This window comes from Lygodium microphyllum, chromosome 2 (assembly GCF_053477565.2).
Source record: "Lygodium microphyllum isolate KBCC chromosome 2, Lygodium_microphyllum_v1.1.10, whole genome shotgun sequence".
NCBI classification, from domain to species: domain Eukaryota; kingdom Viridiplantae; phylum Streptophyta; class Polypodiopsida; order Schizaeales; family Lygodiaceae; genus Lygodium; species Lygodium microphyllum.
The window spans coordinates 64279741-64302755 of NC_141136.1; the positions used below are offsets into that span (position 1 = coordinate 64279741).

At 40.9% G+C, this 23015-nt stretch overlaps 1 protein-coding gene across 1 annotated transcript in view; it reads left to right on the forward strand.

The window, feature by feature from the left end:
* LOC148039820 (BTB/POZ domain-containing protein POB1-like) overlaps nt 1–18468 on the forward strand; it is a 55005-nt gene extending 36537 nt beyond the window's left edge. Inside the window, exons 3-6 of the mRNA XM_087694313.1 lie at nt 16542–16663; nt 16745–16808; nt 16887–17166; nt 17299–18468. Of these exons, the coding sequence (XP_087550439.1) occupies nt 16542–16663; nt 16745–16808; nt 16887–17166; nt 17299–18136 (1304 nt within the window). The 3' untranslated portion in view covers nt 18137–18468. The remainder of the gene's footprint in view (nt 1–16541; nt 16664–16744; nt 16809–16886; nt 17167–17298) is intronic.
* The last annotated feature ends 4547 nt before the right edge of the window (nt 18469–23015 follow it).

The following is a 23015-nucleotide window of genomic DNA, read 5'->3' on the forward strand; positions in this document are numbered from 1 at the left end:
TTGGAAATACTTTGTCTTCTATTGTGAGTTGTATGCAATTGACTAGTGGGAGTTATTGTAAAATACTATTTCTTTCTATTGTCAACTTGGCACTTGGCCACTCCTACTAGTTCATAAGATGTTCTCTCTCTCTTTCTCACTCTCTCTAGCTGCCTCCCCTCTTGCCACTGCTTTTCCTCCTGCCATCACCTTTTGCCATGCTTGCCCCCCTTGCCCTCTCTAGCCATCTCCCTGTGCATGCAATCCTTGCACCTCCCCCCAACGTTAAAATGACTCCCCCCCTCCTAAAGCCCCTTGAATTGAGAAATGGCTGTACATTGAAATGGCCGTCTAAATCGAGCTCTCCCACAGGCACATCAAGAAGCTCACCCCCAAAGTGGTGAAGGTCCAGATAGAGTAGATGATTACCATTGCCATCAATGAAGTGGAGGAGGAGTATGACAATGGATTGAGTATAGTGAATAGGTAGTTGAACGATAAGATTGAAAAGTTGGAATCAAAGATTGAAGCCCAAGACGAGGAGATTCAATCACTTAGGGAGCAATTGACTGAAATTCAGCTCAGCCCCGAGCTGAAGAAGGAGAAGTTCAACCTAGCATGACTTAAAGAGCTCATCCGCATCAAAGAGGAAATACAACTCCAAAAAAAGTAAGAGGAGACAATAAAGGAGGCCGTTTCTTGGGTAGAGATGCTCAAGAATGAAGTGAGCGATGTGTAGTGGTGATGCAATATCTGGTGATGAAAATGTCAGGTAGAGTGCAAAATGTGAGCAAGAGTAGAGAGTGAGAGTCAGAGAGAGAGATGCACGATGTTCTTGGATACAATCTTTTTGTGTGTATCTCTTTAGGTTTTAGATAGATATATATATGAAAGTACAAATGTGCTAAGGGTGTGTTTACACTCGTGCACATATAAAAGGCACGGTGTCCCTTTATTCCCAACAACCTCCCACCTAAAGGCAATGTGCCTTAAGAGGAGAAAAGAATCAACTAAGTCTAGGTATGTACAAAGCTGAAATACATATACCTATCCAACTCCCATCATCTGTCCACAATGAGGAAACCGCTCTGTTGGAAGACCCTTCGTGAGAAGATCTGTAGGATTATCATCTGTATGCACTTTGACAAGCTCAATGCTCTTGATGTCAAGTACATCTCAAATGAAGTAATACTTCACATGTATGTGCTTCGTCGTTGCATGAAAGACGGGATTCTATGCTAGCATGATAGCACTTTGACTATCACAATGAAGAACAGGTAACTTTGTGATGCCAAGCTTTCCTACCAGACGTGAAAGCCATAAAGTCTCCTTGCATGCCTCAGTGGCAGCCACATACTTTGCCTTTGTAGTAGACAATGCAACACACTTTTGTAGCCTTGAGATCCAAGAGATTGCTCCTCCTGTGAAGGTAAACACGTGCCCAGAAGTAGACTTTCTGCAGTCCACATGACCAACATAGTTTGCATCCGTAAAGCCAACGACGGATGCCTTCTGCTTTTCAAAGCAGATGCACAAATCCTTTGTGCCTTTGAGGGATCTCATAATACCTTTCACTGCTTCTCAATGCTTTTTACCAAGGTTTGCCATGTATCTGCTAACCACTCCCACTGGAAAGGCAATTTCAAGACGTGTAGCAACCATAGCATACATCAAACTGCCAACAGCTGAAGCATATGGTATCTTGGCCATTTCAGCTTTCTTATCATCAGATGTAGGGCTGTCCTCTGCACTGAGTTTCACATATGGAGGCATTGAAACCCCAATTGTTTCCCCCCTTTCATATTGAAACGCTGTAAAACCTTGGAGATATACTCTTGTTGAGATAGATAGAGTAATCCTTTTGATCTATCTCTCAGTATTCGCATGCCAAGAATATGATTTATATCACCAAGTGAAGGAATCGATTAGGCACGGAGATAGAGGTAGACAGACCTTACGTTCAGTGAGGGATACAGAGAGAGTGCGAGTGAGCAGAGTAGAGTGTGAGCACGTTTTTTCGGTACAATGATGAGTGTACCACTTTAGGTTTCAGATAGATATATGTATGAAAACACAATGTGCTAAGGGTGTGTTCACACCCGTGCACATATGAAAGGTACGATGGCCCTTTATTCCCAACAACCTCCCACCTAAAGGCAATGTGCCTTAAGAGGAAAAAAGAATCAGCTAAGTCTAAGTATGTACAAAGCTGAAATAAATATATCTATCCAACTCCCATCATCTGTCGGCAATGAGCAAACCGCTCTGTTGGAAGACCCTTCGTGAGAACGTCTGCAGGATTATCATCTGTATGCACTTTGACAAGCTCAATGCTCTTGCTGTTAAGTACATCTCTAATGAAGTGATACTTCACCTGTATGTGCTTTGTCTTTGCATGAAAGACAAGATTCCGTGCTAGCATGATAGCACTCTGACTATCACAATGAAGAACAAGTAACTCTGTGATGCCAAGCTCTCCCACCAGACGTGAAAGTCATAAAGCCTCCTTGCATGCCTCAGTGGCAGCTACATACTCTGCCTTTGTAGTAGACAATGCAACACACTTTTGTAGCTTGGAGATCCAAGAGACCGCTCCTTCTGTGAAAGTAAACACATATCCAGAAGTGGACTTCCTGCAGTCCGCATGACCAGCATAGTTTGCATCCGTAAAGCCAACAACAGATGCTTTCTGCTTTCCAAAGTAGATGCACAACTCCTTTGTGCCTTTGAGGTATCTCATAATATCTTTCATTGCATCCCAATGCTTCTTACCAGGGGTCACCATGTATCTGCTAACCACTCCCACTACAAAAGCAATGTCAGGACGTGTAGCAACCATAGCATACATCAAACTGCCAACAGTTGAAGCATATGGTATCTTGTCCATTTCAACCTTCTCATCATCAGATGTAGGGCTGTCCTCTGCACTGAGTTTCACATATGGAGGCAATGGAACCCCAATTGTTTTCCCCCTCTCCATATTGAAACGTTGCAAAACTTTGGAGATATACTCCTGCTGAGATAGATAGAGTAAGCCTTTAGATCTATCTCTGAGTATTCGCATGCCAAGAATGTGATTTACATCACCCAGATCTTTCATGTCAAAGCTGCCACGAAGACTTTGCTTCAATGAATCCAAGGCATGAGTATCCTTGGCAGCAATCAACATGTCATCAACATACAAAACCAAGATAATTAAGCTGCCATCTGCTGCCTTCTTGGTCTACAAGCAGTGATCCACTTGACTTCTATGAAAGCCTTGGGACTGCATGAATGTATCAAACTTATGATACCATCCTCTTGGCGCTTGTTTCAGCCCATACAAACTCCTTTTGAGTTTACATACCATTTGTTCTTTCCCTTGTTCAACAAACCCTTCAGGTTGTTGCATATATATGTCTTCATGTAGATCACCATGTAAAAATGCAGTCTTTACATCCACCTGTATGAGCTTCATATCCTCAATTGCAACCAAGCCCAAAATGGGTCTCAATGTTAGTCATCTTGACTACAGGAGACAAGATCTCATCAAAGTGAATTCCATGCTTTTGTTTGTACCCCTTTGCAACCACATACCATTTGTTTTTTCCCTTGTTCAACAAACCCTTCAGGCTGCTGCATATATATGTCTTCATGCAGATCACCATGTAAAAATGCAGTCTTTACATCCATCTGTATGAGCTCCATATCCTCAACTGCAACCAAGCCCAAAATGGTTCTCAATGTAGCTATCTTGACTACAGGAGAGAAAATCTCATCAAAGTCAATTCCATGCTCTTGTTTGTACCCCTTTGCAACCAATCTTGCCTTGTACTTTGGTGAGGACCCAGAATTGACCTTCATTTTGTAAACCCATTTGCATGGAAGGGTTTTTTGCCCTTTAGGAAATTGCACCAAGTCCCAAGTGCCATTTTTTTCAAGAGATTCCATCTCGGACAGTATGGCTTTATACCATTTCTTGCCGTCCTGTCTGTCCATTGCTTGCTTGAAGCAAGATGGTTCACCACAGTCTGTCAACATGACATACTCAGCCACATTAATTGCACCAGGAACAAATCTGTCAGGTTGTTTAGTAGCCCTAGACGATCTCCTAACCCAATGGTCATTGTTTGTTGGCTGTTCTTGAAAATTTCCATTTTCAGCATGCTGTCCTGACATTTCAGCCTGCAAATCAGCATTAACAGCTTGCTGTCCTGGCTGTTCTTGCACATGTAATGGCTCATTTTCATGGGCAATAGCTGGCTGAACATTTCCAGCATCATTTCCTGCATTTACAGGTTCATTTACGGTAGGTATTTGCTCCTATACAGCGGGCACATTTTGCTGTCCAAAAGGTATTTCTTTCCGGAATTCAACCCTACGGACCTCCTTAGTCTTTTCGGGTTGTTTATGCATGCGATCTTCTTGGAAGATAACGTCATTGTTGCGTACTATTTTCCTTTTCTCGGGATCCCACAATTTATACCCCATTTCACCCTCGTCACCATATCCTAGGAAAATGCATTTAGAGGACTTTGGCTCAAGTTTGCTGCGTTTTTCTTTACAAATGTGCACAAAAGCCTCACAGCCAAACACTTTGAGATGAGCATATGAAGGTGGCTTGCCCGACCACGCTTCTTGGGGAACTCCCCCTCCCGAAGACCTGTTTGGTAACCGATTAATCAAGTGAACGGTTGTCATAACAGCCTTTGTCCAAAAACCATGGGGTAATGCAGCATGAGATAGCATTGTACGGACTTTATCTTGTATGGTCCGATTCATACACTTTGCAACTCCATTTTGGGGTGGATTATGAGGGGCAGCGAGCTCCCTCTTTATCCCTTTGCTGTCACAAAATGCCTGAAAGGCTTTGGACACATATTCTCCACCATTGTCAGAGCGAAGACACTTAAGTGTGTTATCTGTTTGATTTTCAGCCAATGCCAATAATTTTTTAAACTTCTCAAGCACTGCATCCTTGCTATGAATAGGGTAAACCCATACTTTCCGTGTAGCAGCATCGACAAAGGCGACAAAATATTTCTTTTCCCCTAAAGATAATCTTGGCATTTGACATACATCCGAATGTACTAACTCTAGAGGAGAAGATTTCAAAGAAAGAGACTTTTTGTGAGAAGTTTGTGCATGTTTGCCATAAATACAATGATCACAATGCTCAAAATCAGCATAACGAAGACAAGGCAAGTAACCCAAACGGAAAAGAACTTTCATTCCTTTTTGACTCATGTGTCCCAACCGGCCATGCCACAAAGAAATACTTGGCTGCTCGGTCACGGCAACAACATGGTCACGCACACTAGATACATGATGTGGATACAACGTATCACTCTTGCAACCTCTGGCAATAACCCTAGATCCCTTACAGATCTTTCATTTTCCATCACCAAAGATGGTATGAAAACCATCATCATGTAGCTGCCTTGTGCTGATCAAGCTCTTCTTGAGCTGAGGTACATGCCGTATATGCTGAAGTGTAAAGACAGAGCCATGCTGAAATTGTAACTGCACACTGTCAATACCTGCAATCTCACATGCATAGTTGTCTCCAAGATGGACAATACCATGTCGACCCCTTGTATATGCGGAAAATCACTCACGATGAGGGGTGACACGAAAGGAAGCACCTGAATCAAGAATCCAGGTATGCATGTCATCATCGGTATTTGCAAGTAGAGCATGTGCACCAAAATGTGAAGAGAGAAAGAGTACATCACTCCCACTGTTACTATCATGAGTGACTACATTCACCTCTTCAATTTTTACACTGCTCTTCTTAGGCTGAATGATGGCCTTTTCCTTTCTCTTTCTTCCATTTGTAGCAGTCACGTTTAAAGTGACTCTTCTTGCCACAATGATGGCATTCAACATCTTTGCCACGTGATTTACTGCGTCCCTTGCCATCATATTTGCCCTTTTACTGTGATCTCCCGTAGTATGCAAAGCACTGGAAGACTTGCTGGATGCATTGTCCTGCCGATTCATCTCTTCCATAAGTAGAGCACTCTCTACATCAGCATACAAAAGAATCACATTAGAATTGCTCAGAGCAGTCCTGAATGTATCTCAACTCTCTCGTAGAGTGCAAAGCAAGAAAGTAGCCTTAAATTCCTCATCAATCTTGAACTTCAAGGCAACCAGCTGGCTGAAAATGGAGTTAAACTCACTCTAGTGAGTAGAGATTGCTGTATCTTCTTTCATACGCAAATCCATAAGCTTTTTCAGCCAATACACTTTACTTGCAGCGCTCTTCTGTGCATACAGTTCTTCCAGTCTAGTCCATATAGCATATGCAGAATCCAAACCTTCAATGTTGAAGAACAAGGCATCAAAAATCGATAGCTCTATGGCTGAGCGTGCAAGCTCATTCAACTCATTCCAATCGTCCTGATCCATGTCCACAGGCTTTGCCCCTTTAGTTTTGATTGGCTTTGCCTACTTCTTTTAATAGGATATTGTAGCACTGTTTTTGCCACACTACAAAATTATGTGCGCCTTCAAGCTTCTTTATATGCATCAAATTACTGCTGTCATTGCTGCCAGCCATGGTTTTCAGCTCAAAAGTGACCAAAAAACCAGTAAATGCAGGCCCAAATTGTCACCCAAGTGACCAAGGTACAAACAAGTACCAATCAGTAATAAATGACCACGCAAAAGTACAGATTTCAGATCTGTAATTCAGATTTCACAAGCACCAAACCAAGTGCTATAGCATTATCCAATTGATTACAACTGTTCCAAAGGGCATGTGCATCACATTACATGAGAAATCTAAAAATTTCAGCTGCAATTTCTGTTGTACGTGTATCCACTGTTTGACACGAACGGTCAATAGCCCCAAAATTTTGTTCTCAAAAGCGTCAAACACACATCTGCATTTCCTTTGTCATGCATAGGACTGCCCAATTTTGCCAAAATAAAGCAATTTCAGCAAAAACCCCCAAATTTCACCAAGTGTTGATGTCCAAATTGCACGGATTTCAACTTGCATGTACATAAAATGACCAAATGCTGTACAAATTTTGCCCAAATCGCAAAAGCCCCAAATTGCACAGGGTCCAATGTGCCTCAATGTCAAGAAATTGAGTTCATTTCAGCCCAAATTGCACATGTACATTAAAAGCCCCAAATGTCGGGGACAAAATGTCACAAATTCCTGCAATTTCTGAGACAGATTTGCTTGTCTTGCATCGAATTCCCCAAATTTGGGAAATGCCCTAAATCTTTGGCTCAATTTTGCACAAATCTGCACACTGTGCTTGCGCGCGCGAATGCCCGGAGGAGAGGTGTTAAAAAAAAAAGATTAAAAAAATATGTTTGGATGACTTGTCCGTTTACCCGTCAGGCCTGTCCTCGCCTACTGGTCCCGTCACGCGTCGCACGTCCTGTCAGGCTTGTCCTCGCCAGCTGGTCCCGTTACGCGTCGCGCGCCTTGTTAGGCCTGTCCTTGCCCGTTGGTCCCGTCATGTGTCGCGCGATGATGAGTGGCCTCACTGCCACCTCAAGGCAGTGCGTCTACCGTTCCGCCACATTCGCCCGATGAAGAGTGGCCTCACTGCCACCTCAAGGCAGAACGTCTACCGTTCCGCCACATTTGCCCGAGCCTTGGCGCACAGCTGGAGCTTGGCCCTTGCACACTCCGCAGCCTATCCGCTTTCTACAACTCACGACTGCCTCAGCCTGACCGACAGTTGTCTGCAGCACCTTATGCTCTGATACTAGTTTGAAGGAATCGATTAGGCACGGAGATAGAGGTAGACAGACCTTACGCTCAGTAAGGGAGACAGAGAGAGTGCGAGTGAGCAGAGTAGAGAGTGAGCATGTTTTTTCGGTAGAATGACGAGTGTACCACTTTAGGTTTTAGATAGATATATGTATGAAAGTACAATGTGCTAAGGGTGTATTCACACCCGTACACATATGAAAGACACGATGGCCCTTTATTCCCAACACCAAGATCCTTCATGTCAAAACTGCCATGAAGACTTTGCTTTAGTGATTTCAAGGCATGAGTATCCTTGCCAGCAGTCAATATGTCATCAACATACAAAACCATGATAATCAAGTTGCCATTTGCTGTCTTCTTGGTGTACAAGTAGTGATCCACTTGACTTCTATTCAAACCTTGAGATTGCATAAATGTATCAAACTTATAATACCATTCTCTTGGTGCTTGTTTCAGCCCATACAAACTCCTTTTGAGTTTACATACCATCTTCTCTTTCTCTTTTGCCACAAACCCTTCAAGCTACTGCATATATATGTCTTCATGTAGATCACCATGTAAGAATGCAGTCTTTACATCCATCTGTATGAGCTTCATATGTTCAGCTGCAACCAAGCCCAAAATGGTTCTCAATGTAGTTATCTTGACTACACGAGAGAAGATCTCATCAAAGTGTACTCCATGTTCCTGCTTGTACCCCTTCACAACCAATCTTGCTTTGTACTTTGGCGAGGAACCAAAAGTGACCATCTTGTAAACCCATTTGCATGGAAGAGTTTTTTGCCCTTTGGGCAACTGCACCAAGTCCCAAGTGCCATTTTTCTCAAGAGATTTCATCTCTAACAACATGGCTTTATACCATTTCTTGCTGTCTAGTTTGTCTATTGCTTCCTTGAAGCAAGACGGTTCACCACAGTTTGTCTATTGCTTCCTTGAAGCAAGACGGTTCACCACAGTTTGTCAACATGACATAAGCAACCATATTGTTTGCACTAGCAACGAATCTATCAGGTGCAAACAATGTGGTACTAGACAGATGGGGGGCTCCTAGACAACCTGTTCTTGGTACGGTTCGCCATGTTGCGTACTATTTTCCTTTTCTCAGGATCCCATAATCTATATCCCATTTCACCCTCGTCACTATATCTTAGGAATATGCATTTATAAGACTTTGGTTCCTGTTTGTTGTGTTCTTTTCTGTATGTGCACAAAAGCCTCGCAGCCAAACACTCACAAATGAGATAAGAAGGTGGCTTGCACGACCACTGTTCTTGAGGGACTCGCTCCCCCAAAGACCCGTTCAATGATTCATTAATCAGATGAATGGTTGACATAATAGCCTATGCTCAAAAGCCATGAGGTAAAGCAGCATGAGATAGCATCGTACGGACTTTATCTTGTATGGTTTGATTCATGTGCTTTGCAACTTCATTTTGGGGTAGATTGAGGGGTAGTGAGCTGCCTCTTTATCCCCTTGCTGTTACAAAATGCCTGAAAGGCTTTGGACACATATTCCCCACCATTGTTAGAACGAAGACACTTAAGTGTCTTATCAGTTTGATTTTCAACCAATGCCAATAATTTTTGAAACTTGTCAAGCACTTCGTCCTTGCTATGAATAGGGTAAACCCATACCTTCCATGTAGCATCATTGATAAAGGTGACAAAGTATTTCTTTCCCCCTAAAGATAACCCTGGCATTTGGCATACATCAGAGTGTACTAACTCTAGAGGAGAAGATTTCAACGAAAGAGACTTCTTATAAGACGTCTGTACATGTTTACCATAAACACAATGATCACAATGCTCAAAATTAGCATAATGAAGACAAGGCAAGTAACCCAAACGAGAAAGCACTTTCATGTCAGTTTGACTCATGTGTCCCAACCGGCCATGCCACAAAGAAACACTTGGTTGCTTGGTCACGGCAACAACATGGTCACGCACACTAGATACATGGAGAGGATACAAGGTATCACTTTTACAACCTCTGGTGATCACTCTAGATCCCTTACAGATCTTCTCTTTTCCATCTAGCTACCCTATGCTAATCAAGCTTTTCTTGAGTTGAGGTACATGTTGTACATGCCGAAGTATGAAGACAGAACCATGCTGAAACTGCAACGGCACACTACCAATACCTTCAATGTCACATGCATAGTTGTCCCCAAGATGCACAACACCATGTCAACTCCGTGTATAGTCAGAAAACCACTCACGATGAGGGGTGATATGAAAGGAAGCACTTGAATCTAGAATCCAAGTGTACATGTCATCATTCGTATTTGCATGTAAAGCATGTGGACTAAAGTGTGAAGAGACAAAGAGTGCGTCATTCCCATTGTCTCTGTCATGAGTGACTACATTCATCTCTTTAATTTTGACATTGCTCTTCTTAGGTTGACTCTCTTTCTTCTCTTCCTTTCTATCATTTGTCTTGTTGCCCTTTCCTTTCTCTTTCTTCCATTTGTAGCAGTCACATTTAAAGTGACCCTTCTTGCCACAATGATGGCATTCAACATCCTTACTATGTGATTTACTACGTCCCTTACTATCAAATTTGCCTTTCTACTGTGATCTGCCCCTAGTATGCAAAGCACTGGAAGACTTACTGGATGCATTGTTCTGCCGATTCATTTCTTCCATGAGTAGAACACTCTCTATATCAACATACAAAAGTATCACATTAGAATTGCTCATAGCAGTCCTGAATGTATCCCAACTTTTTGTCAGAGTGCAAAGCAAGAATGTAGCCTTAAATTCTTCATCAATCATGAACTTCAAGGCAACCAGCTGGCTGAAAATGGAGTTAAACTCACTCAAGTGAGTAGACACTGATGTACCCTCTTTCATACGCAAATCCACAAGCTTTTTCAGCTAGTAGACTTTGCTTCCGGCACTCTTCTGGGCATACAATTCTTCCAGTCGAGTCGAAATAGCATAGGGAGAATCCAAACCTTCAATGCTAAATAGCAAGGCATCATAAATCGATAGCTCAATGGTTGAGCATGCAAGTTCATTTAACTCATCCCAGTCTTCTTGTTGCATATCTGCGGGCTTTGCCCCTTCGGTCTTAATTGACCTTGCTTGCTTCTTTTGCAACATGATATTATAGCAGTGTTTTTGCTAGACTGTAAAGTTATATGCTTCTTCAAGCTTCTTAATGTGCATGAGATGACTGTTGTCACTGCTGTCGGCCATGATTTTCAGCTCAAATGTGGCCAAAAAATTTAGCAAATGCAGGCCCAAATTGTCATACAAGTGACCAAGGTACAAACAAGTACCAACCAGCAGTAAATGACCACGTAAAAGCAGATAATTTCAGATCTGCAAATAAATTTTTAGAAGCACTAAACCTTGTGCTACAACACTCCACAACTGATTACAGCTGTTCCAAGGACAAATACATCACATTACATGAGAAGTCACAAATTTTAGCTGCAATTTCTGTTGTACATGCACCCAGGGGCACAAAATTTGACATCCACGGTCAAAAGCCCCAAATTGTTTGTTCTCAAAGCATCAACCATACATTTGCATTGTCTTTGACATGTACAGAATAGGCCAATTTTGCCAAAATAGAGGAATCTCAGCAAAACCCCCAAAATTTTCCGAGTGCTAGGTGTCCAAATTGCATGGAATTAAACCTGCATGTACATAAAATGACCAAATTGCACAGGGTCCAATGTGCATCAATGTCAAGAAATTGGGTAAATTTCAGCCCAATTCTTGCATGTACATGAAAAGCCCCAAATGTCGGATGCAAAATGTCACAAATTTTTGCAATTTTTGAGACAAATTTCACCGTTATGTCTTACTCGCATCAAATCTGGACAAATCTACCCAAAATTTTGAACTGTGCTTACACGCATGAATGCCTGTTTGTGAGCAAAGGGCTTGCTTGCAGGGAACCTTTGGAAACATTAAAAATTTTGCAAAAGAAAAGTGATGAATCTGCCCTGTTTACAATTGCCAGCTTGTCGCCTGCTCGCGTGACCTGTACGTGACCTTGAAAAATGACGTTTTGACGTGCCTGCAACCTTGAACTGTCGCTTGATTGAAAATGTGGCCTGTTGACTTGTGCCTGACTGAAAACGACATTTTTGACTTGTGTCTAATTGAAAACGACGTTTTTGACTTGCACGAACTCTGAGAAGTGTGAACACCTTAGCCTTCGCTTTGATACCGGTTTGAAGTGAGCGATGCAATTTTCGGCAATCAAAATCTCAAGTAGAGTGCAAAACGTGAGTGAGAGTAGAGACTGAGAGTCAGAGAGAGATGCGCAATGTTCTTGGGTACAATTTTTTTATGTGTACCTCTTTAGGTTTTAGATAGATATATATGAAAGTACAAATGTGCTAAGGGTGTTTTTACACTTGTGCATATATAAAAGGCACGATGGCCCTTTATTTCCAACAAAGAAAGCCCAAGAGCGAGTACAGGAAGCGAAGCAATGGATTCAAATTGCAAAGAAGGGGAAACAGTCGGTACACATATCTATAACCATAATCAATGATACATTGGAGAAAGAACAAAAAAGGAAAATGATAGTACTCCATATTCGAGTGATGGGACTGAAGATGCATGAAAAAGTGGAAGAGGACACTAGGAGCTATATACATTAATGAATATCAAGAAAGACACATGTATTCGCTTGGAGAGTGGGTAAGAAAAGCACGGAAGGGGAGAGCTCAAAAGAGCATGTACTCATCCTTTGCTTCCCTACCATGGAGGCCAAGAGAGACTTCTTAGCTCAATGCTGTACATTGAAGGGAACTAGTGTGTTCTTGGGTGATGACCCCACACCGACCCAACTAGCCCACGTGAGGGAGTGCTTGCCAAAAATTTTGGTAGCTAGGGAGGAGGGCAAACTCGCTTCTACAGAGAAGGAAGAGTGGTAGTCATGGAGAGGTGCACCTACCACCAAATGACGGTATGAGACCTATGGGACCATCCTTGCAATGGTAGTTTGAAACTGTAATTGAGCCCTCCAACTAGATGTGGGAGCTTTTGAGGAGACATTAAGAGGGAGAGATATAATGTTCTACTTAGAGACATATCAAGGACCACATATAATACATGGGTTGGCCTTCCTTAATGGCTTGTCTAGATACCTGCTGTCTGGCGCCTTCACATGCTATACTCATCGACAAGGTGCCAACATAGTAGACTATTTACTCGCTCCATCGATGGTGCTATCTCACATCAAGGACCTCTCAATATCACCATGTCTCCTTCAAGTTGCAGTATATCATATCTACCTCTCATTTACCATTGACCTTTGTTCATTGATATACAAACCCATCATGCAACTATCATTTAGAGATACTTCTCTCCTAGAGGGATAGAGGATATTTATGAGCTGGAGATGTGAGAAAATAGGACCAGCAATGGACAAGAGAGAAACGAGACAATGATAGTGAGTGTGTTGAAGCGAGTGGAGTGTACTTGTTAAATTGAAAGTACAACTCTAGTTTAGGTCATAGGTTGACCTAACCAACCTTTCACCAACTAACTAGAGTCAAGGTAATTTACTCTAGTTCCTAGTGTCACTACTTTAATGTCTAAAGACTCTAGGTACACACATTACATTGACACTTGAATAAGTGTGCACACCACACGAAATACATTGGGCACTACCTAGAATTACCTAATTCTAGCATCCCCTTGCAATGCCAATCTCATGAACTAAAAGAATGATACAATCACTAAAGGATAATAAGTGCCAGCACTTTAGAAAAGCCTCAAACATCTCTTGTGGTAATGCTTTGGTGAAAATGTCTACAATATTTTTTTGTGTGGGTATATACATTAAGCTGATCTCTCATGCATAGCATCTCTCTTTGACATAATGGTAGTGCATCCCAATGTGTTTCGTGTGAGCATGAAGCACAGGATTTCATACTACTGCAATAGCACTCTGATTGTTAGAAAGAATGGGTGTAGGACCCTCCAATGGTAAATGTAGATCAACTAACAATCTGCACAACCATACACATTCCATTGTTGTTGTGAAGGCTGCCTTGTACTTAGCCTCACAAGATGAGGTAGACATTGTAGGTTGTTTTTTGCGTAGCGATGAAATGCATGAACAGCCTAGAAAGAAGCAATGTCCACTAGTAGATTGCCTAGTGTTTGCATCACTAGCTCAATTTGAATCATTGTAAGCTTGTAAGTGCAAGTCTCCCCCTCTAGAAATAATAATGTATGTGATTTGAGTACCTTGCAAGTATCTAAATATGCACTTAACAACTTGCCAATATATGGTCTGTGGGCTATGCATCTATGTGCTCACTTGAGATACTACATATTGAATGTCAAGATGTGTGTTGCAAAGGTAATTGAGGCAACCAATAGCTTGGCTATAAATTGCAACATTATGGATCTCTTCACCATCATGCATAGATAGAGCTTTAAGCTTAGCTCCATAGGAGTGCGCATAAGTTTGCAATCTTGCATATTAAACCTATGTAACAACTTATCCACATATTGTGACTGTGACATGATGATACCATGCTAATTTTGAGCGAACCAAATCCCTACATAGTAGTGTAGACAGCCTTGGTGATTTGGTTGATTTGAATGTAATATGTTTGTGGTAGAAAAAGCATGCCACTGTTGCATTTGTTTTCTCTTTTTTCTGTGGTTCTAATGAAGTGTGCAATAAACTTTATCTACCACCACAACCTGCTGCCATTGATGGCCCACGAGAAGGTTGCGTAACCACTAATCCTTGTGGTCTCCTGCATGAAGTACCATGCCTTGCTGGCCTTGGCCCCAACATTTCTCAAAGAAATTTTAAGAAATTTTAGAAATTGGAAAAGTCGGCAAAAAATCTCCAAATTTCTTGTCACAAAGTGTGGGAGATTGAAAATTTATTTGAAATTAGGTATGAGACGAGCTAGACGGATAAGAAATTGTAGAAATTTTTGGAAACCCCAAATTTGGAAAGTTAGGGTTTTTACTTTTTTCCCTCAAATCTATAGAAAATGGTAGGCAGGGCAGAGAAAATGGCAAGTAAGGTTGAGAAAATTGTGGGTAGGGCTGAGAATGTTACGAGCACAGCCGAGAGAGGCTATGCATGCAGAGTTGCATGGAAGAGTGCATACAGGATTGCATGTAGGCTGAAAACAGCAACAACACCTCCTCCAAAACAACAACTTCTCTTTCAAAAAGTAGCTTCTCCCTCCAAAATAGCAACTTGTCTTCCTTTGTTGATTGAGTGGGCTTTGCGTGGGTGGCACCAATTCAGCGGTGGAGAGAGAGAACCCACGTGCCTAGCTTTGATACCAAATGTTGGAAAGAGAGAGAGAGAGAGAGAGAGAGAGAGAGAGAGAGATTGATTGTGTGTGTGTGTGTTTGAACACAAGATGATGAGCAAGAGTGGATAGTAGTTCCACACTCAGAAGATGCAATTGCTCAAAGTAAGTTGGACCTATCCCGACCTATCCCTAGCTCAACTAGAGTTATTTTAACTCTAGAACTAACTCTAGAAGTGGTGACACAACTTATTACTGTAGTTGTGTTCATATTACAAATCGACGAACTAAAAGATTGAGCACTGCCCATAGAATCGGCAAATTCTAACAGAGATACTTGTTAGTACAGATTATTCAAGGGTCTAGAAATAAACATCCGTGTGAGAATCAATAAAAACCTATAATTTTTAAACATGGTAACAACATATTAGATATAAATTAGCCACTAATAAATCCATAGGCCAAGGATGCTCCACGGGCACCATGGCTACCAAAAAATGTGTGAAAAGACTCCTAACACATGTTGATGTTAAGATTGACCAATTTGTATACCACAAAATCACCTACTAGGGGAATCAATCATGTACACATAGCAAGTGCCATGGCACATGCCTAGAAAGGAGAGACATCTTCTTCATCAAAGGAGAATCATCTAAGGCAATCATGCCTTTGTCATTGTGCCTTGGAAACACATAGACATGAACCATATAAGGTGACAGGCCATCATTCCTTTGGCAAATGCCTCATGGCAACAAATAACAACTCAGCTACACATATGTGCTGTGAATTGAAATTTCCATAATAACTGGTTATTGTAAATACCTTCAACCCAAGAAAGAAATGAAGTAGGCCTATCCCCATAAAGTATAATTTATGTCACCAAATCATTTGCTAGTAGAGGTTTGTCAAAGGTCCTGCCAGCCTTGTACAACCCATCTGGCCTCAAAAGAAGTAGACTCCATATCTTCCACAAACCTCTGCATAAGGCCATAGTTCACCCTAACAAACCAACATGCTGCTGTTTCCCTGCTGATGTTGTAATTTGGGTGACTTCTTCCTAGCGGGGCTAGGGTAAGGAATAAACCCAATACTCCTACATAATTCTTGTACCATTGTGGATGAACACCCACATATGTACAACCTGCACACATAACATGACACAAGCCATGCAAGGATAGAAAGAAGCATAGAGGGACTGACTTCAGACATGCCTCCCAGTCATAGAGCTAATATGGGATCACCCCCAAGCTTTGGACCAGGAGCAGTCACTTGGACAAGCAGTAACAGCAGTTTTTCTATCTGTGAATGCTGTTATTTACTAGTCTTCTAGTAAATAACAGCAGTCTTCTATCTATGATGCTGTTGTTTACTAGCCTTCTAGTCACTATCAGGCTTAGTACCCGTTTAGTGGATGTAGAAGATGTTGTTATTGTTGGTTTTTTATTTTTCTCTCTTTTTTTATTTTTTGCTGGCTGGGTTGGTTCGGCGGGTTGTTGGGGGGGGGGGGGGGGTTAGGTTGTATGGCTTCACAATTCGAGTGGTTTGTGCTTTCTTATGTTTTCAACTTGTGATGCTGTCAGAAAATGAATCTCAAACACCAGCAATGAATGCATGGAGCTCGGATCTGGGGATGGTTTTGAGAGTTAAAACTCTACATATCAGTTCTGCCATTCTTGCTGCTGAAAGCCGTTTCTTTTTCAAAGTAAGGTGCCTAGTTAGGCAGTTCTATGGTGATTGTTGGGAAAATAGGATATTCTTTGGTTACTAACCCATGATTTTGCAGCTCTTTTCTAATGGCATGAGAGAGTCAGAACAACGGGATGTTACTCTCCGTATAAGTGTGTCAGGTGCTCATTATTTCTACAGCACTTCCTCTTTTCTTTTGTTTTTTAGGTGCATTAACAAATGGCACTCTTTTGTTACAGAGGAGGCTGCCTTGATGGACATGCTACAGTTCATGTACACAGGCAGATTGGAAGCTAGCTCCTCTTTAGCTTTGCTGGATGTTCTTATGGCAGCTGATAAGTTTGAGGTAGCATCTTGCATGTGCCACTGTAGCAGGCTCTTGCGAAATCTTCCAATGACACCTGATTCTGCATTGCTCTATCTGGACTTGCCAACAAGTGTACTTCTGGCAGATGCAATGCAGCCGCTAACAGATGCAGCAAAAAGATTTCTTGTTTCACAGTACAAAGATATCACGAGGTGATAAACTCTGTACATATTGCATTCTTTAGTTGTGGCCTGAAGTTGTAAAGCTATGCGCTCTTTAGTTGCAGGCTTAATCAGATGTGGAGTTCTGAATGTGTATGTCTTAATATTGTTTTGTTTTGGTAGATTTCAAGAAGAAGTGATGAACCTTCCACTAGCAGGAATTGAAGCTGTACTTTCAAGTGATGAACTGCAAGTTGCATCTGAAGATTCTGTTTATGATATGGTTCTTAAGTGGGCTAAAGCCCACTACCCCAAACCGGAGGAAAGGAGGGAGATTTTGGGATCCAAGCTGATTAGTCTCATTAGGTTTCCTATGATGACAAGCAGGAAACTGAGAAAGGTTCTAGCATCTTCTGAATTAGACCACGAGATTGCATCAAAGGTTGTCCTGGAGGCTTTGTTTTATAAAGCTGAAGTGCCTCACAGGCAGCGGCAGCTGGCAATGGAGGATACAATGTTCAAAAAGTATTGTGAAAGGGCATACAAGTATAGGCCAGTTAAGGTGGTAGACTTTGACAGCCCACATCAGCAATGTATTGTCTTCTTGGACTTGAAGAAGGAGGAGTGTATTGCCTTGTATCCACAGGGAAGGGTTTATTCTCAAGCATTCCATCTTGGAGGGCAAGGTTTTTTCTTATCTGCTCATTGTAACATGGATCAACAAAGTGCTTTCCAATGCTTTGGTTTATTTTTAGGTATGCAGGAAAAAGGTTCTGTGAGTTTTTCAGTTGATTATGAGTTCAGTGCTCGCTCTAAAGAACACAATAGAGAATTTACTGCCAAGCACTCTGGTACATACAAATTTACGGGGGGAAAAGCAGTAGGCTATAGAAATCTTTTCAGTAAGTCGTGGCCAGAGTTCATATCTGAGGAGAGTGATGTCTTTATTAACAATGTACTGCACTTGCGGGCAGAGCTAACAATTCGTTCTGAGCAAGCAGTGAAGGCCGATGATCAATGATGACCAGTCTTGGGATTAATTTGCTACACTGTGGTGAAATGGGACTTTGTAGAGATCCATTTTGTGATGGGGGCCAAAAAGGGCACCATGATGACAGGACTTAATGCTTAATTGCCTCTGCAAAACAACTGGCTTTGATTACATGCTATGGGCTACCTGCCGGAACTGCTTTTATCTTCACGAGTCAACAGCCTTGTTGATGGCTAGCCAAGTGAGGTCTGTTTAAGTTCTGGTCTCTCACTGTAAATTTCATATAGTGAGATTGATTGCAGAGTCGGTTTCTGTAATCACAATGTTCAAAACAAAAGTGAATTTAAAGTACTTAACTGTAACATCTGCATGGGAGTGTTTTCTATACTGTTGTGCTTTTCATGTGTGCTGTATATAGATGTTATTCTCACCGCAAACGCACTGCCATTTGGAAAGCAATGAAAGTACAGCATTATTGTGCTGATTCACACTAGTACAATATGAGGATGGCTGTATGTGTGACTGGATCAGTGTTGATTTGTATTGTATACCCCGCTGTAATGTATCAGGATACTCTTGGCTCTCAAAATGCTACATTATTTTACGGGGTGGTTGCACACTTGCCCTAGACGGGGTTCTTGTCCATAAGGTGTGCATGTACATGTACACCATACTTGCATCATACTTAGCAGGCTTGACGGGCATGCCAAGCCTACACCAGTCTTTGGGCTCAATATATGTACTACAAGATGTGCAAGCAAAGCTCCCACGAAATTAAAGATGGTTGTAAATTGAAGAATGATGAGCATTGATGTAGACATTTTCCTTACCAATTACTGATAATGGTGCAGGCCTACTTTATATGTTGCTGACAATGAACTCTATGCAAATATTGCATCTGCTAGAACAACACCTTTGGCCCCTTGAAGGTTTAAAGTGCTTGCTTATGATGAATGACATTATTTGGGAGTATGTGTCAACAGTGACCTGATATGGCTGAATGACACATTATACAGCCTGTAAATCTCTTTGATCGTGCATGTTCCTCTTTTACACTACAACATTGAACAACATTTTTACTTTGTGTAATTACAAAGGGTTCATTGCTTTTGTGTAATCATGTAGTGTTCATTGTTAGCATAGACCCTTGCTAAGGGAGAGCTGAATTATTTGTTGAAGCTGTGTCTCAAGACTACTGTTTACATTGGTTCACTTCTCATTTTGTCACATTCAAAAATAATCTCCTAATTGACTTTCTGGTCACATGAAAATTTTGGGATTCCACTCATACAAAAACAAAAAACCATCAAGGTAGCACCCATTATCTAAAGGCAACCTTCAGCTCCAACCCTTGCGTGCCAAGGGACCAGGACATTCTAGCAAGGGAGGTAAATTGACCATCCTACAAGATAAGAAGGAAGACATTGTAAAATAAGTGAAGTTGTTAAGCAGTAAGAAAGCAAGATAGCTCAGTAAGAATAAAAGCCAAGTTGAACTTAGCTAATGATCAGCGACAAGCTCTCCCATGCAAATTATTAAATCTTTCAAGAGTATCACAAAAGCTAGACTGAGAGCCAAGCATTGTAGCATGAATAGCCAAAAGAGTAAGTGAAAGGGTAAATATGCCTATCCTCACAAATTATAGAAAATTCATAAAGACTAGTACAAGTTTTGATGTATGTGCAAGCATGCTATCCTCTCTAGGACAATAGAGTAGCCTAAATGAGAGGTAGTTTGCCATAGTGTGTGTGGACTCCCCTAAAACAAGAGGTGATTCCATCTTAGTCCCATGTATTGAGCTAGAGTCACTAGACATAAGTGGATGCTGAAGTTTGAATATGTGAACAAGAAAAGATCTAGTTGTGCGATGATTGAAATGATTTAAAATTCAAGACTTCTTAGATTGATATTTCATCTTACAAATAATGGTGCATGTGTTGCAAGATTAAGACTTGTTTTAGCACTATCAACATTACAGAATGAAATAATTAATATCAAAATTTCTCTCAACCTTGCCAAATTTAAATACCATTTATCAAAAGGGTGTGTATTTCAAGATCGATTGTGCTTCATGATGAAGTATAGTAGTTAAAGCCCATTGGCATTAGTAGAATATCATTAGTTCGCAAAGGGTAGATTACAACACATAGAAGAAATAAGCCTCTCAAGAGCATCTCTCTTACAAATGGCAACAATATTTAATACCACTTATAGCTACAAATTGGGAAACATTGTGCACATTTATAGGCAAATGATAGAGATTTTGTAAGATAAATGTCTTTGCATAAATCTTAACCTTGGAAAACTTCAACTTAACTTTTGTAGCATACGCAACATTTGCAAAGCACATGAGAAATTGTTGTCACTTTTGCAAAAGCCATTGTACAAACTCTAATCTCAACTTTTGGAGCCTTTGATTTTTAGGACTTTTTTAAAATTGTACTTCGTGTCTTCCCTTTTCTTGTGCTTAATGCTCTCTCTTTACCTTATTCTTGACCCTTGCATGGGGCTTCTACATTTGGCCTCCTTGATCATGCTCTGTCTTTACTTTATTCTTGATACTTTCTTTGGCACTCCTTGATCATGCCTTGTGCTTAATGCTCTCTCTTCACCTTGTTCTCAATCCTTTCTTTGAACTTCTTCCTATGGCTATCTTAATCATGCCTTGAGATTAATGGGCTAGCATAGTGGTTGATAAGCTTTACAGTCATAGTCACAATCAATAATCGATTAGATAATGAGGGTGAGAGTTAGGTCAAATCGGGGAAAGGTTGTCAACACCCTCTTATTCACAAAAAAAATCACTAAAATTAGTTACTCTCTCTACATACACATATATTCGTATCATGATATATATGCATGTAAAACTTATTCTCAACATTTTGTCGACACTCAATTCTCACTTTCTCTTCTCTATCTTCCCTCTTATCTCTCTTCACTCTCTACCTTTATACAAACACCAATGGACACATACACACTCACTCTATGTACACTCCATAGATCTCTCCCTCTCTCTCTCTCTCTCATTTGGCATGCATTTAATGCATCATTAACTAGGGTTCTCTATATAATGATCCCCAAAAATGCTATTTGACTAGTAGCATCAACAAACAACTTGAGTTTACTTATCGATGAATTTCTCATCCTCTCTCTCTCTCTCTCTCTCTCTCTCTCTCTCTCTCTCTCTCTCTCTCTCTAAACCAATCATATCATCTTTCATAACTTCACAAGTTGTTAACAATGTGTATATATTTGTGAGCTCTCACTTCCAAACCAAGTGTGTGATATAACATGGTCAACTCCTATTGTTGAAGGAGGGTGAGCTTTGCATCAATAAAATAGATTAATTCTTGCTAGCACGTGAATGGCCAAATGCAAACTATCCTAGTTCATGATAGAAATGATAAGGAGGCTAGTCAAGTATTTATTCTAGACACCTTAGTTTCAATTGACTACCTTATTGAGCAAGGAAATGGAACCACATCATGTTCATAACAAATCTTACTAGCAACTGATGCAAGCCAAGATGGACAAACAATGACCAATGTGGATGACTCACTAAAATGACCTCATGCAATGAACCAAAACAGTGGTGCAATAGTTGATCTAGATGATGAGCCTTGCATGGGAATGGGGGCAACCATTGGAACCATAAATGCAGTAAAGCACATTAAACTTGTGGGGGATAGTATTGAGTGCTACATTAGTTGCTCTATAGCACCACTGTGTTAGAGAGGGTGGTAGAAATCCCACCTTTATATCGTAGTAATGTGGGTGTATGAGTCGACACTAATGGCAATCAATACATGTCCAATGGAGAGTATGGAGCAAAAGTATGATACATTGTCGAACAAAGCCTATGTCAATGTGAATAATCTTTATTGGCATAGTTTGATGAAGCAAGTGTGTGGGTACTAGAGTGCCCAAACACATGTTGCTTTGGTCACTTCTCTCTCTCAGGTTCAAGGAATTAAGAAGAAATCGATATGAGGTGCTAAATTTGAACAACAAAACTCCAACTCTTGGAATGCCAACTAATGGTTTGCAAAGCTTAGCATGTTTCTATTATAATGGACCCCCAGTTTGCTTTCCAAATGTGAGTATTTGGCATATGATATGATGTCATGATCAAGGATAGCAAGATCGTTATTAATCACAATACACATAAATTGAAGGAGAAAGTACTTGTAGAGCTAATATAAAGGAGAATTGATTGAGGTACAAATAGTACTTGTAGAGCTAGTATAAAGGGGCATTGATTGAGGTACAGAGTAGTTGTAGAGATAATGTATAGGAATGCTAAAGGACAATATAATAGATGGTGAAAGACTTCGATGCAAATGGGACTTGAGACTTACAAATGGTAGTGGCTAAAGGGCTTGCAAAAAATGCCTTGATTTTTGAGCATGGAGTCTCTAGAACTAACTCTAAACGATGATCAAGGAACTCCAACCCCTCATAAGAATGCATAATGCATTGTGGTGCAAAAGGTGAGGCCTAGTATAGCTACAAGAGCATTTATTAAAACATATTGCCTTTCCCTAAACATTTTATGGGGTGGATGGTCATAAGTAGGTTCAAGCATATTTCATGTAGCCCTTGTGGAAGTAACACCAATGGATAGAGTCTCAGCAACGAAAGCTCAAACAATGTTGTGCATGTTGGTTTTTCCATGGTAGCCTCTTTCTAGTCAAGTTATTGATGATGACAATAGGTGCTCTCTCTTCAAGTTCTCAATTATAATGATAGCATTAGGGGTTGATCTAGTGAACCACATGTGACAGAATGGAATTGGTGACCTACACAATAGTTGCATAAGTTTAGACCACGTGCAACACATTAATAATTGGACTACCATGGCAACATGTGTGTATAAACCAAGGTAACAATCTTACATCTCTATCATGCA